The 14,208-nt window shown below is 32.6% G+C and overlaps 1 protein-coding gene across 1 annotated transcript in view; it reads left to right on the forward strand.

Annotated features, from left to right (window-relative positions):
- The window catches only part of dysf (neuronal PAS domain protein dysfusion), a 375,458-nt gene that overhangs the window by 327,769 nt on the left and 33,481 nt on the right, over positions 1-14,208 (forward strand). The window contains exons 5-6 of the mRNA XM_072546055.1: positions 2,039-2,128; positions 10,492-10,680. Coding sequence (XP_072402156.1) covers positions 2,039-2,128; positions 10,492-10,680 — 279 coding nt within the window. The remainder of the gene's footprint in view (positions 1-2,038; positions 2,129-10,491; positions 10,681-14,208) is intronic.

Raw genomic sequence — 14,208 nt, forward strand, 5'->3', positions numbered from 1 at the left:
AACCAATTCAAATCGCCAAAAGGTACAAAGTTAAAACAACATTCTTCCACATATAAAAGTACTTAATCTCCCACTAATACTGCATTGAATTAAACTAATTATATTCAAAAGCGATGTAGGTAGCGAAGAGGAACAATTTATAATCTTGTAAATAGTGTTTTTCAATGTTCCGATAAAAATTAAGTGATGATCAATACGGTCACTCTTTCAGTATAGAAAAGCATTTAAGAAATGGACTTATCATCATGTCGTAAGATAAGGAATGGTGTCCGATGGTTTATTTCTGAAACCGGTCGCTTTCATTGGCGTATCAACCAAGCCTGAATACGAGAGTTCTTCCAAATGTGAATTTGAGGATTGTCTTCTTCACCCTTTACGTAAGATAGTTTTTTTTTACCCTTATCGTGGTAACGTATGTTTAATTTCTTATTCTTCCTCTTTTTTAATATTAGGCCTTAGCTTGTTCTTGGCTTTTAACAGGGTACGCCAAGATTCACTTAATGAAATTCTTGAAAGTAAAGGTATTGATAATAAAGATCTGTGAATTATCCTCAATTTATATTGGAATCAAAGAGTTAATTTCAGGTTTGCTTTTCATTGTCTTATTTATTTTATCTCTAAATGTTTTACCTCTCTTTCTTCTCCATTCGATATTCTTTATCCTGCGTCCTGAGATTGCTCTTCAGACAGATCTGTAAGCGGCTAGTTTTTAGCATTTCAATTTTTAAGCAATGTAATCAATTAGATTGTAAATCATTCCCACACGTTTTTTAATATTTTTGTTCACAATGTTTCCCATTTAATTCTTGGTAGTAATAAAATCTATTTCTTGTTTCTTTTATAACTTTTTGCAATATTCTTTGATCAATAGTACGACATTCTGAGATAATTCTTTGGCGTAGTTGGTCAATTGTATCTGGTTGTAACTGATACACTTTGGATTTTAAGTCACCCCATAGAAAAAAATCTAATGGAGTTAAGTCAGGAGATGTTGGTGGCCACTCTATATCTCCCCGTCGACTAATCCATCTTGCCGGAAAAACATTATCTAGATAGTTTCGCACCCTGGCGGCGTAATGGGGCGTAGCTCCGTCTTGCTGAAATATGACGTTTTGAGGAAATTCTTGCGGATGATTTATTAATATCATTAATTGCCAGCGTTATATAGGCCTACAATATATTTATAATATATTAATATATATTTATAGGTATATTAATATTAATAAATATTGGGCCTACAATATAGTTACCTAATATGCCTGTCCAAAGATTTAGTTTTTGTGAAAATTGCTTGTGACCTTCTCGAAATAATCTGGGATTTTCATCAGACCAGTATCTAATTAGTATTCTAATTAGTATCAGTATTTTGACGATGAACGTGACCATTCAAAAAAATGTTGCTTTTTCACTAAAACAAATGTGTTGAAGATAATTAGAATTCTTTGCAATATTATTTGTTATGGTTTCACAATATTCCATCCGTCTATCTGTGTCATCCTCCGTTAATTCTTGAACCAGTCAGTTTTATTTTGTAAGAATGAAATTTATTTCTTTTCAGAATCTTTAAAATTGTTTTCTGATCTACTTCACAAACGTAAGCAACAGTTTTAGTAGAAGTAGATGGATTAACGACAAACTCACTTGACACAGAATCTGTTTATCTACGGATAGACGTTTTATTCCGAACAAAAATGTTTGAATTGATTCTAAAAACTTTTTAGATGAAATTTTTTATATAGAAATAGTTACTTTTCTGTATAATTTTTATAATGAAAAGAAATTGCCATTCTATAGGTACGACTGAGATCTAGAGCAAACTTGAAGATTAATTGTGTACAAGAAAATTTAAATTGAATCTAAAAAATTATTTAGATAAAATATTTTATATATAAATTATGTTTTTTTCGTATACTTCGTCTAATGGGAAACATTTATGAAGTTATAGGTAAGATATTGCTCTAGAGAAACTTTTTGTGTAACATCCTAGAAATAATTTCTTTTTCTTAAATTCTTTATTAACAATCCATCTTTGTTTCAGGCTTTAAGCGGTTTTCTAATGATGATGACGCAAAATGGAAAGTTATTGTACATATCGGATAATGCTGCGGAGTACCTGGGCCATTCCATGGTGAGTGTTTTACAGGTGAGCGAACTTTTTGAGCTTTTTAAGCTTGAGAGTGAGCTTAATTTATCAAAATCATATTTTATTTACATCTAATTTGTGAATGGAATGTATTATGACTCTGCTGTTAGTCACCTGGTCGGCGATAAATCATTGTAGGAATGACTGTCCGAAAATCTGCGTACAGGGGGACACAAAAGTCTACATGATTTTAGTAAAAACAATATTCAACTTGATTACGATTTATTTTGATTTAATAATTACTCATTTTAAGATAACTATTATGCCTATAACATTTTTTATTGCGTTTAAGAATAACATTATATTTTATAGTTTGTGCCAATGAATAAATTTGTGAAAATACACAATCCATTACAAAATTTAAATAAATTGAAAATTGCATAATAAACCTTAAGAATGTTAAGAATGTTAAACTTGGTATATATTGTTTCATGATCAGATAGTCCTGAATTATAATTGTAGAGCGTACATCAAGGGGTGAGAAATCTGAGACAATATAATCAATTATGGTAGATGTTGCTTTAGTTATTCTTGTAGGATAATTAACGTGCATTGTGAAACCATACGATTCGATTATATTGACCAAGGATAGTTGGGCAGTACGAGCAACAGCGTAATTAATCGCCACCGCATAGAATTTTTTTTTTTCAAAATAAAAATTGTCATAACTCGTTAAATATCGTATATTGTTGTTTCATATTTAAAAAATATCACCCTGTAGAATTGTTTTTCTTGTTAGCTTCATATTCCCAAAGCTTCATATACCTGGGCAGAGAACTAAATAGTCAACTAGACCACTCAAAAGAAATTAGAAGACGCATTGAAATAGCAAGATCTGGTTTCATGAGTATGCGTAAAATGCTCTGTAACCCCAAGCTATCTGTCTCAATAAGATTGAGAACACTAAAGTTTTATGTGTGGTCTCTATTACTATATGGCTGTGAGACCTGGACATTAAAACAGTATGACGTCAACAAATTAAATTCATTTAAAATGTAGATGTACTGCCGAATGCTAAGAATAAGCTGGACCAGCAGAACTACGAATGAAGAAGTACTGAGAGCAATGAACACACGCCCTCATCTGGTCAATACTATCAAAATTAGAAAGACGTCATATCTAGGACACATAATGCGCCATAGGGAATTTGAGCAGCTACAGGTAATATTAGAAGGTAAGATTGAAGGTAAAAGGAGCATAGGACGAAAGAAAAAATCTTGGCTACGAAACATCACAGATTGGACCCACACAAAAGGAAATGAATTAATTCATCAAGCCCAGAATAGAGAGAAATTTGCCATATTGATCGCCAACTTCAACAGAGCAGGCACTTAGGAGGAGGAGAATTGTTTTTAAATAAAAAATTTGTTAAAATCCTTTATAAAAGGTATATAAATTAAAAAAACCCAATCGGGCTATGTCATGAAGACAAAACGTTTTCGGAAACCATGTTCCATCATCAGTGTCTAGGTGTACATGTTTTGAGCCGCTAAATATCTGGGTAAAAACCCGTTAAAAGTTGTAGGTTACAATTTAGTTTACATTATTCAGTCTTATATAATTAGGATGTTAAAGTTACCAGTGGATTAGATAACATGGCTACGAACGACTCCACATGAAGTTGCTGGTCCTGAGACAAAGTGTCTACGAGGACTTGATGATAGACTTGATGAGTTGCTAACTCAGGACCTTGTTATCCTTGGATCCTGAGACCTAACTCAGTTTCTAATGTTGAAATAAGGAAACTATGTCCTTTTTTAATGAACATGTCTTACATGATTTTTAAATTCATATTAGCTGAAAAATACTTTCTTTCTTTTCCTGTATAGTGATGTACTTTGGTGGGGAATGATTCGACATGGACCCTTAATTTAGATAGTACGGACTCAGGTATTGCATTGCCTGAAACGTTTTTTCTTCTGTTGTCAGTTGGTATTTCATTTAGTTGCAATAGATGGGACAAATGGTAACACTGCTTTGCAGTGTATCCATAGGTTTTCATAAATCCATTTTTACATACTTTTGTACGTTTTCCATTATGTACTACATAATAAATCACACTGAAAGCCTTGTGTTTCGCGGTTGACGAACTAGACCTGGGTCTTTCTCTTGCAATCTGATTAATTTCCATAACAGATTGGATGTAAATGTCCTGTTCCGCTTTGGTTGTCATGTTATGTAGTTTGGCGGATATTTCAATCATAATATCTTTTTCAGTGAAAACGTAACAGTAATTCTGTGAAAAACATATTAGAGATAAGTAAATGACTTTGAGGTTAGGTTTTAGTAGCCTAATATTACTTCAAAATACATACAAGATTAAATTATCAGTAAAATGGTATGTAAATCAAAATGTACAAATTAACAACAATGAATAAAACAATATTTACCTGCAAAAATTTGAGCCTGGTTTTTTAGCTGGTACAGTTTTGCCAACCCAGTTTACGTGTTCTTGTCCAGCCACTTTAGACTTCTTTATTATGTTCCTTTTATATTTGTCATCATTCGTAAAACCAAACGTAACCAAACGTAAATTTGGTATACATGTTCAATATAGCTTTCAGTTCTATAGGTCTGAAAGTATATATATATATATATATATATATATATATATATATATATATATATATATATATATATATATATATATATATATATAATAAAAAATTTACTATACGACTTAGTTTAAATCAATAGTTACGTTACAAATTTATATGTTTGTAGTTCATTTCTGAAATGTAAAATGAACTGTGATCACCCTCTAGATAAAATTTCTTGTAGGTGGGGAACCTTATGGTCTGGCTGACGTACGATGTTCCGGATTTAAATCTGTAACTTTATGACTCTAAACCGACAGATTCTATGTCATCAACATGAGTGACGCTGCGTTTTTGATCTTATTAATATGTCGAGTATCCACCTACTTTCGTACGTTTATTTCAACCGAAATGATACATATTTCAACCTTCATTCAACCTAATTAAGACGTTTATAAATGTAGTACTATTGTAATCGAGCAACAATCATTTAGCTTGACAAGTGTCTATTGTGGTGCAAAATATGGTAATCGATGTTGTGCAAATAATAAATAATTTGACTGATATGTAACCTGTTTCATTTTTTAAAGATACTACGACTGCAAAATATGTAAAATATTCCAGTGAAAAGTCCCTTCACTTTTATTCTTTAAGTTTTTGATTATCTCCTTTATCTTTTCTCCCTTGTTTGTGTCTTTTTATCGTCTTAACGGGTTCCCCATTTTATATTTTTGACAATAACTGAATTCAATGCTATTGAATATTTTATTATATGTAATGGTACTTCTTTCTGATTGACCTCTCATAACATTTCATGCCTCGTTTTTGTAGAATGTTAGTAGCTAGTTTTTGCTTTGAATCTTTCTTGCTTCATCTTCTTTAAGTTGTCCTCCAAGGACATTGGCGATCAGTCGCATGACCTTTGCTTTGTTCGAAGCGTACCTAACTAGTGCCGTGTTGCTGACTGCATACCACTAGCAAAGGTACTTGAGCCAGGATATTCCTGAATAAGGCCTCAAGAAAGCCTCAATTATATTATACATCGTTTCAGTGAATCCATAAGTCCATGCTTCCATACCATACAAACACACACGCACACACATACATACACACACACACACACACATATATATATATATATATATATATATATATATATATATATATAATATAAAGAGAGAAATACAGGATATTAGTGACTATCGATATAAACAAACAACTAGTTTATTACGGCTGCATTCAGATGGTTGGCCGAGATGTTACAAACACTCTTTTGACTTTTTGTCTAGCTTTCGGAATTGTTTTATTCCTTTTTCAAGACACTAATATAGATAAGAATGTTTAAATATTTACAAAATATCACCATTCGTTAGTGTAACTTACTAGTCGTTGAGATTATTTACAATAAACTTTGACACTCAACATTAATAACACAAATATAAAACATAATAATGGACAAAATACATTCTAAAAATTTAGGTAAGGATAGTAAAGCTTAGTTTATTTCATGACATCTTTTGATGTGTGTTTTAACTCTGATACATAGAAAACAGAAAGAAAAAACAATATGATTAAAATGTAATTAGGTGTTCTTAATATTGTATTTCTTTTCAAGAACCAAGAGGCCCATATTGGGTAGTTTTAATTTTTAACTATTAAACCTGTCTTAATGGTATGCAACCAGTTATGCACATAGGTATATTGTGACGTGTATATGTAGAGGTAAATATTTATTTTATTTTTGATGTTTTTCCAGTAAATAATAATAAATGTTGCTCAGTTTATCTATGTCAGACTTTTTATTTATGCAAGACGTACTAGATTTTATGAAACACATTTCCAAGACAGCACGTTTTGAATGGTTTTTTCTTTTGTCAAAATACAGGAATCTTCGAAATAAACTAATGTTTCACAGTTACTGCATGTTCTGTGAGTGCACATGCATTTATTTTATTGGTTTTTATGTCACTACGATGTGAGATCACCCTACTGTGGAAATTACAAGATAATTCTCCGATGTATACGTTGTTACAATTGGTACACGGTATAGAATAAACAACTATCGATTTCTCCTGTATTGTGAAAGGATCTTTTGTTTTTATGTATAACTTCAATACCGTTTTCTCATTCTTAGTTGTAATGTTTAAGCTATTAACATTTTTGAAAATGTTCATTAGCTTAGGTGTCAGAACTGGAATGTAGGGTAAGGAACCATAAGTTATTTTAGATGGTATTACTGATGTGTTGTATGTCAATGTCAAATGTCTGACCTCATTATTATGAAAATTTTAGTTGTCAGAAACTTGCGAAGGAAACGGAGAACCGAAAATGAGTTTATTTAAAAGCCCTATGGGGTAGGAGTTCTCTAGTAGTATAGATCTCAACTTTTTTAGTCCCTTGTCCCTGATCTCGATGTGTGACAAGTTGGTAACCCTAGTTTTTAAGGCCAAAACCAAATTTGTTTTCATCTTGAATGGATGTTGAGAATGAAAATTTATGCAACGGTTACTAAAGCAAGATTTACGATACCACTCCGTCCTTAGCATGCCATCACTGCCACGATGGATAAGCATATCTAAAAAAGGAATCATACCATCTGCCATCAAAAATAACTGGAACAGCATCTCTCCGCATACCAAGATCAGTTTAGATGATTTCATAAGAATTTTAACATTTATATTAGACTCTAACATCTTTTTGTTCAATGGTAATTTTTTTAAACAAATCTTTGGCACTCCAGTGGGCAGCAAAATATACCCAATACTATGTAACTTTGTTTTGGATGAACTTATAACAACGTGTAAAGAAAAGATACCATTTCACATACCTTTTATTAAACGATATGTAGATAATTTAATTTTATCGGTCCCTGAAAACAAAGTAACTGATGTTTTAAACACCCTTAACGCCCAATGTGAACACCTAAAGTTTACGGTTGAGAGAGATTTCCGCGGTTAGTACAATTAAACCTAGAGCTAAGATTAATATTATTACAAGAATTAATATTAAACTGAACAGTCTTCCGGGTTGAACGTCGTCAATTATCATTGCGCCGAGATTTCAAAATCATTTTTGATGTCTTTTTCAGGGCTTTCGAGTCCTTAGTCTCCTGAGCCCCCAGACACTACTACACCGATCACTAACCAATGCATTACTGCTACTGGGGACAAGGGACGGTTTCAAAACTGAATTCATAAATTCAAATTTGTAAAAGTCGCAATATCTCCAGTTCCAATCAAGGAAAATTTATGTTTTTTTTTTAAGTTTAAATTTATCGGAGGCAGTTGTTAGATACTTGTATCAAAGAGTGTCAGAAAAAATACTTTTTATTTGCGAATTTCTCTGGTATATATGTTTACTTGAGGATTAATAATTAGACGATTCCTTCCTTGGTTTTGGTATTTTGATATTTCTTTGACATAGTTTTTATTCCTATTTTACTTTTCCACCAGCGTCATTCAGCGTTGCTCCTATAAATTAATAATCTCTCCACCACTGACATCTTGACAGAAAAATAAAACCGATCATTAAAAAAAATTTTATTCTAATGATTAGGGTCACGATCAAATACAAGTAAGCCTTTACAACGGTGAGTCATATTTGGATAACAAAAAAATTCTGGCCCAAATATGAACATATCAATAAGTTAATTATTGTTACGGGTATCATTGTTTGCCGACAAAAGGTTATAGAAATTGTTCTGTTGATATAGTCGTTTGTTTGTTCATTTTTAGACAATGAACTGTAATTTTTTATGCGCAAATAACAACAATGACATGATGTAAAAACAGATGGGACTATTCAAAAGAAATAAGTGTAAGTATGAAATTTGCTGATCATCTGTATTCTTCTATTTAAATTTTTATTTAAATTTTGTATTCTTAAATAACCTTTAAATTAAACAAATACTAAAAGATATGCTGAGTTTGGAATGCTGAAAGGTAGTATATCAGGTCCATTAGTGTCCTTATTATTACTAGCAGCAAATTTTATTGAAGAAATTGAAAACTTTCTGACAATGATAGATGACTTTTTTGTTTTGTTTTAACGGGAAATTAAAGAGAGCTGCCTAAAAAGGATCAATATCCTTAAGTCATTACAGTTAAAAACTATTACAGTTGGGGATCGTGTTAGATAAAATTTTTGAAATGGGCAGCTTTTCTTGGAGTATCAGTAATCTCCAAACATGTCTGGTGTTTGTAGTTCCAACGTGATTTGTTGTTCTTTTGTATATAGTTATCTTCTTTAGATAGTCAATGCATTCATCCTGTTCGATGTGTTTCGAGCATATTAATTACTTCACCTCTGCTCTTTAACCTCTTATTTACGCCATATTTCTTTTTGTAAACCATAAAATGCTCCATTTCTTTCGAAAAGCGTTCCCATTGTTCGTTTTTAATTCTTTTGACAAGTGCATCTGTTTTATTTCTTACTACCTTGTAATCTTCGCACGAAATAATCGATCAGTGCTAGCACTACAGTGAACTTGCTTAGACTTTCTAGCAATTGCAGTTTCTATGCTGGCTGATTATATGGAATATTAGAAGCTGTGAAAAGTCACTTAATGTCAATAAAATTGTAGCGATTTAGTAATATTCTGTCATCAATTTATTCTATAAGAAACATACTTTATACCTACCTAATAATTTAGAAATTTTAGAGTGTATGGGTCATTTGTGGGCTATCGCACATTGGCATTCCCGTCAACTAAAAATTTGGTCCAACAGCAAATAAAAAAAAACAAAATCCACAAGGAAAATAATTCCTGTAGCTGGCTGTATACCACGTATAACAAAAGAGGTTAGTCTTTGTATGTGGGTATATTGTGAGTTGCCAGCCGAAGTCCGTTTGAAGAGGTTTACTCTCCGGACACTGGAACTCACTTAAGCATGGGTGTATGTTACCTGAAGTAAAATCTAATTAAAATATTAAACATCATATAATATTATCAACATCATGTACAATCTTTGGTAACACATTTCATTTTAAAGGGTTTTTACCCAAATATTTTGGTGGCTCAGGCATGGTAACCTGTATTTTAACCTGATGATGGAACAGTTGTTCCGAAAACGTTCGTGCTTGTAATGTTGCCCTTTTAAGGGTTTTTATAAAATAAAATATACCCACATACAAAGACTAACCTCTTTAAAAAAAACATCCGGATTTTAGATATGTTTTAAAAGTGTATAAGCATAATTAGGGATTGCTTATACCGGCAATCATTCGGTAAATGTTCTCTTATTTGCTTAGCTTGTTTAGAATAACTTAAATGAGAGTGAGATGTTCTATGGGAACCTTCTTCTTCTAGTGCCATCTCCGCGGCGGAGGTCGGCAATCATCATAGCTATTCGGACTTTTGAGACGGCTGCTCTGAAAAGTTCATTTGGTGTACATCCTTACCACTCTCTCAGGTTGCGCAGCCATGACATTCTACGCCTTCCTATGCTCCTCTTTCCTTGGATCTTTCCCTGCATAATCAGTTGGAGCCAGGTGTATTTCTCTTCACGTGTAATATGTCCGAGATATTCCAATTTCCTTGTTTTAATTATATTTAAAATTTCCATTTCTTTATTCATCCTTCTCAGAACCTCTTTGTTTGTGACTTGTTCTGTCCACGATATGGGAACCAGAAACCATTTAACAACAATTTGATGTAGAGAAGAATGTGAAATAAAGGGTATGCTTTAAATGTGGGGCGTAGAAAAATGTGTTGATAAAATCGAAGAAAATAGTAACAAAGAGCTCAAAATTTAATTTGATCAGGAACTTGTTGTGCTCAATCAAATACTTACTGAAATTATTTTGTTATAGGAGGACCTTTTAATCCATGGAGATAGCGTATATGATATAATAGATAAGCAAGATCACCAAGCGATCCAATGCGAATTGGGACGGCCAGTAAATACGGGGTCCAATCCAAGTGATGAAATTCGGCTGTTTTTATGTAGGATGAATGTTTCTAGGAATGCTAGGCGACAAATGAGGTTTGGAGACCAAAAGGTAAGAATTTTTATACTTTTTTAGTCTAGCATATGAACTCTTACTTTAGCATATGAGCTTTTGAATTTTTTTTTTTAAACAGATTATAATCATCATTTTCTAAATCCTTTCTTAACTTTTTTGCTGTTCAAAAACTTTAAAATCGTTAATTTTAAATCTGCAACTGAAGTTGGTTCATGATAACCGATTTAAATCTGATAACCGATAACAAAGAAGAATTATTTGAAATGATGAAAGAACTGGACGTAGAAGCTGGAAAGATAGGCCTTAATATGAATTACAGCAAGACCAAAATCATAACAAATATATAATAATGGAAAGACAAATGTTGCACATAAGACTAATGTATAAAAAGAGAAACGGGTGGATAAGAGAGAAAACAAAAGTGAGGGATGTTAGACAAGAAGTTGCAAAATTGAAATGGAGATTTGCAGGACACAATATAAGACAAAAAGAAGACTGATGGAACAAAAGTCTTATAAGTTGGAGACCGTGGGAATATAAACGAAGCAGAGGAAGGCCCCAAATGAGATGAGCAGATGATCAAGAAGCATGTGGGCTCTAGGTGGATGACTATAGCGACAGGCAGAGAAGAATGGAAAAAGATTGGGGAGGCCTATGTTCCACGATGGACCGAAGAAGACTAATTAGATAGATAGATAGAATTGAAGTTGGTTCATAATTAGTTAAAACAATTGCAAAAATCAGATCATCTGCAAAATACCAGATGATATGCTTTTCTCATCTTTTTGTCAATATTTTTATTTGAAATGAAATTCTTCTTTTGAAGAGAATATTGATATTCAATTAGAAATTTCAAGGTGGTGGAAATATAAATTCGCGATCACAAGAAGTAATTGCTTTATAAAATAGTTGAAAAGAAGATATTTTACACAAAAAGAAATAAATCAACACATAACTGGCTTACAAAGTATATTTATATTTATAAAGAAACAGAGTGCCATCGATAACGCCGAATAGCTCCAAGGAAAATATTCTTCTCATTACGGAACATAACAATTTGGGAGTGTTTTATTAACGCACTAGTACAAGATTACACAATATAATCAATTTAATTCACAGCAGTACTACCGCCTCGTGCCGGTTGTCTTTGGGATAACATATTTTCAATATAAGATTACTAGTACCTAATAAAACTTTCGCTTGTACGCGGTTTATTAAACGAGCGATGGACCTTGTATGCTAAACGGCTGATCCGGATCTGCCTTTCACTATGCAGTAACTTTGGCCCACCTAGTACACAGTAGTGTTTCCACCCACACCTCGAAATAGTTACCATATACTCTGACGGTATCTGTCGTAGTTCTAACCAGTGGTGGAGCAATAGGTAATGACAAGATACATGTATAAATAATGACCGGTTAGTGGTAAATTGTAAAGGGTGTCCCATCATTCCCGAAAAATACTTGGTGAAGTGGTGAACCTTTACAAAAACTCATCATTTCCAAAGTTTTATTCAGAGTATTCGTATGAAAGATTCGTTTTTAATCAGAATCTAATGCTAAAGGAACTCAAAGTCTTGATACGAAGTGAGTTATGATTGCTTCTGCTACTGCAGTCGCTTTTTGATTGGGAATGGGTGCAATTTTAGACCATTTCGAAAGAAAGTACTTGTTCCCTTACTCTGTCATGGGAAGTGGACCGACAATATCCAAGGCGTTCAAAAGGATCTCTGGAAAGTTATTGTGCTATTTTAATACGATTTTTTGTCCTAGGATCTTTTCTACGGTTACATGAATCGCATTTCTTACAATAATTTTATACATCTCGGCAAAAATGAATCATTGGAAAGATAACGAGAATCCCATTGAGCCCAGTACGACTTTATAGTTTCACTATGTTTGGTTATTTTCTGTCAGATAGGTCTTACTCCATGTTTAAGTCATTCTCATATTACTTTTAAGTCCTTATCTTTCTTTTGGGGAGAGAAAATATCGACATTAATAAACTAAAAGATCCCGACATTGAAAATGTATACAGACAGCAAATAGAAGATCAAATAAGGACAGAAAACTTAGAAGAAGAAGAAGACATTAACCAACTATGGGCAAAACCAAGTCAGAAAAAAGAAATCATTGGTTTGATCATGAGTGCGAATTGGTCACAAATAGAAAGAACGAAACATATCAAAAAACCATCGACGCAAGTTATACACGGAGAAAAAAAGGAGAGTATAGACGTCTCAGAAGAAAAAACGTATCCATCGACGTAAGAAGAGGGAATACGAACAGAACACTCTCAATGAGATACAAAGTTTATTCGATAAAACTCAAAACAAGGAAATACTACAAATCCTTAAATAATAGTCGTCGAGAATTTAAACCACGATTAAAAATTGGTAAAGACACTAACGGTGAAATTCTACATAATAAAAACTTAGTTCTCAACAGATGGGCACAACATTTCAGCGAACATCTAAATATAAACGATATTGAAGGAGGTTACAACATAGATAATCAACAAAATCTACAACGTCAACTACACAGTGAAGATACAACAAGAGAAGAAGTGTCAAATGCCATCCTAAAACTCTTCTTCTTCTTCTTTTTCTTCTTCTACTTCTTGGAGATCTTTCGATCTGTTTAATTGTGAAGCTGCCTCTGGTTAATTTCCTGGGAGGCATTGAAAATAATTTCGGATATACACCTTAAATCCAGAGCGACCGATACGAAATTTTGGTCTTTCATATCGTCTGAGAAATATCCGTCTTTGAGGCAAGTAGCTCTGCAGCTCACAGCATTCTTTGGATCAACATACTTGTGTGAGTCTGCATTTTTCCAAATGAAGATAGTGAAATCCAAATATCGTAATCGGCTAACTGACGAACATCTCTCTTCATGCTTGCGTTTGGCCCTCGGTAATTACGTACCATCGTATGAAATACTTGTGGATGATATGCAGTGCCATGCATTAATATCCAAATAAAATGAATAAGAAAAACGTGACTTTAATTACAACTCTCTGTAATTACAACTATAGTTTATTTTTATGAACGAGAGAGTAATTAGCATAATTTTAACTGGTAGCTCCAACCACTCCATGGGCGTGCTCAAGATTAATTGAAAAATTACTTTGAATAATTGTAAAAAATAAATGAATTATTTCAGTGTTATAAAGTGTTATGTGTATGTAAACAAAAGTGACCTCTTTTATCACACACTATATTAGAACTGACTGGCCTACATTAAAAAGGGTTTTAAAAAATTCACATTTTTTTTAATTTTTAAAAATTACAAAAGAGAAAAAGAGTTTTTAAAACCGTCTAAGGTATGTTAAATAGTTGAATAAAAATATTAATATAAAACTTACAGCTACTTGTTACAAATCCAAATCAGATTCAGAAGATGAACTTTCAGAACCAAGATTTATAATAACTGGCTCGATCATTTTATCAGTAATATTGTCCAGCTTCCACATTTTTTCCTCTTCTTTAATAGTGTGATTTACTGCCTTTTCCCAGTTTTCAGGTTTTACATTATTTACGGCCTCCAAAAACAACTGTTTAAC

Source organism: Diabrotica undecimpunctata, chromosome 10 (genome assembly GCF_040954645.1).
Source record: "Diabrotica undecimpunctata isolate CICGRU chromosome 10, icDiaUnde3, whole genome shotgun sequence".
NCBI lineage: Eukaryota > Metazoa > Arthropoda > Insecta > Coleoptera > Chrysomelidae > Diabrotica > Diabrotica undecimpunctata.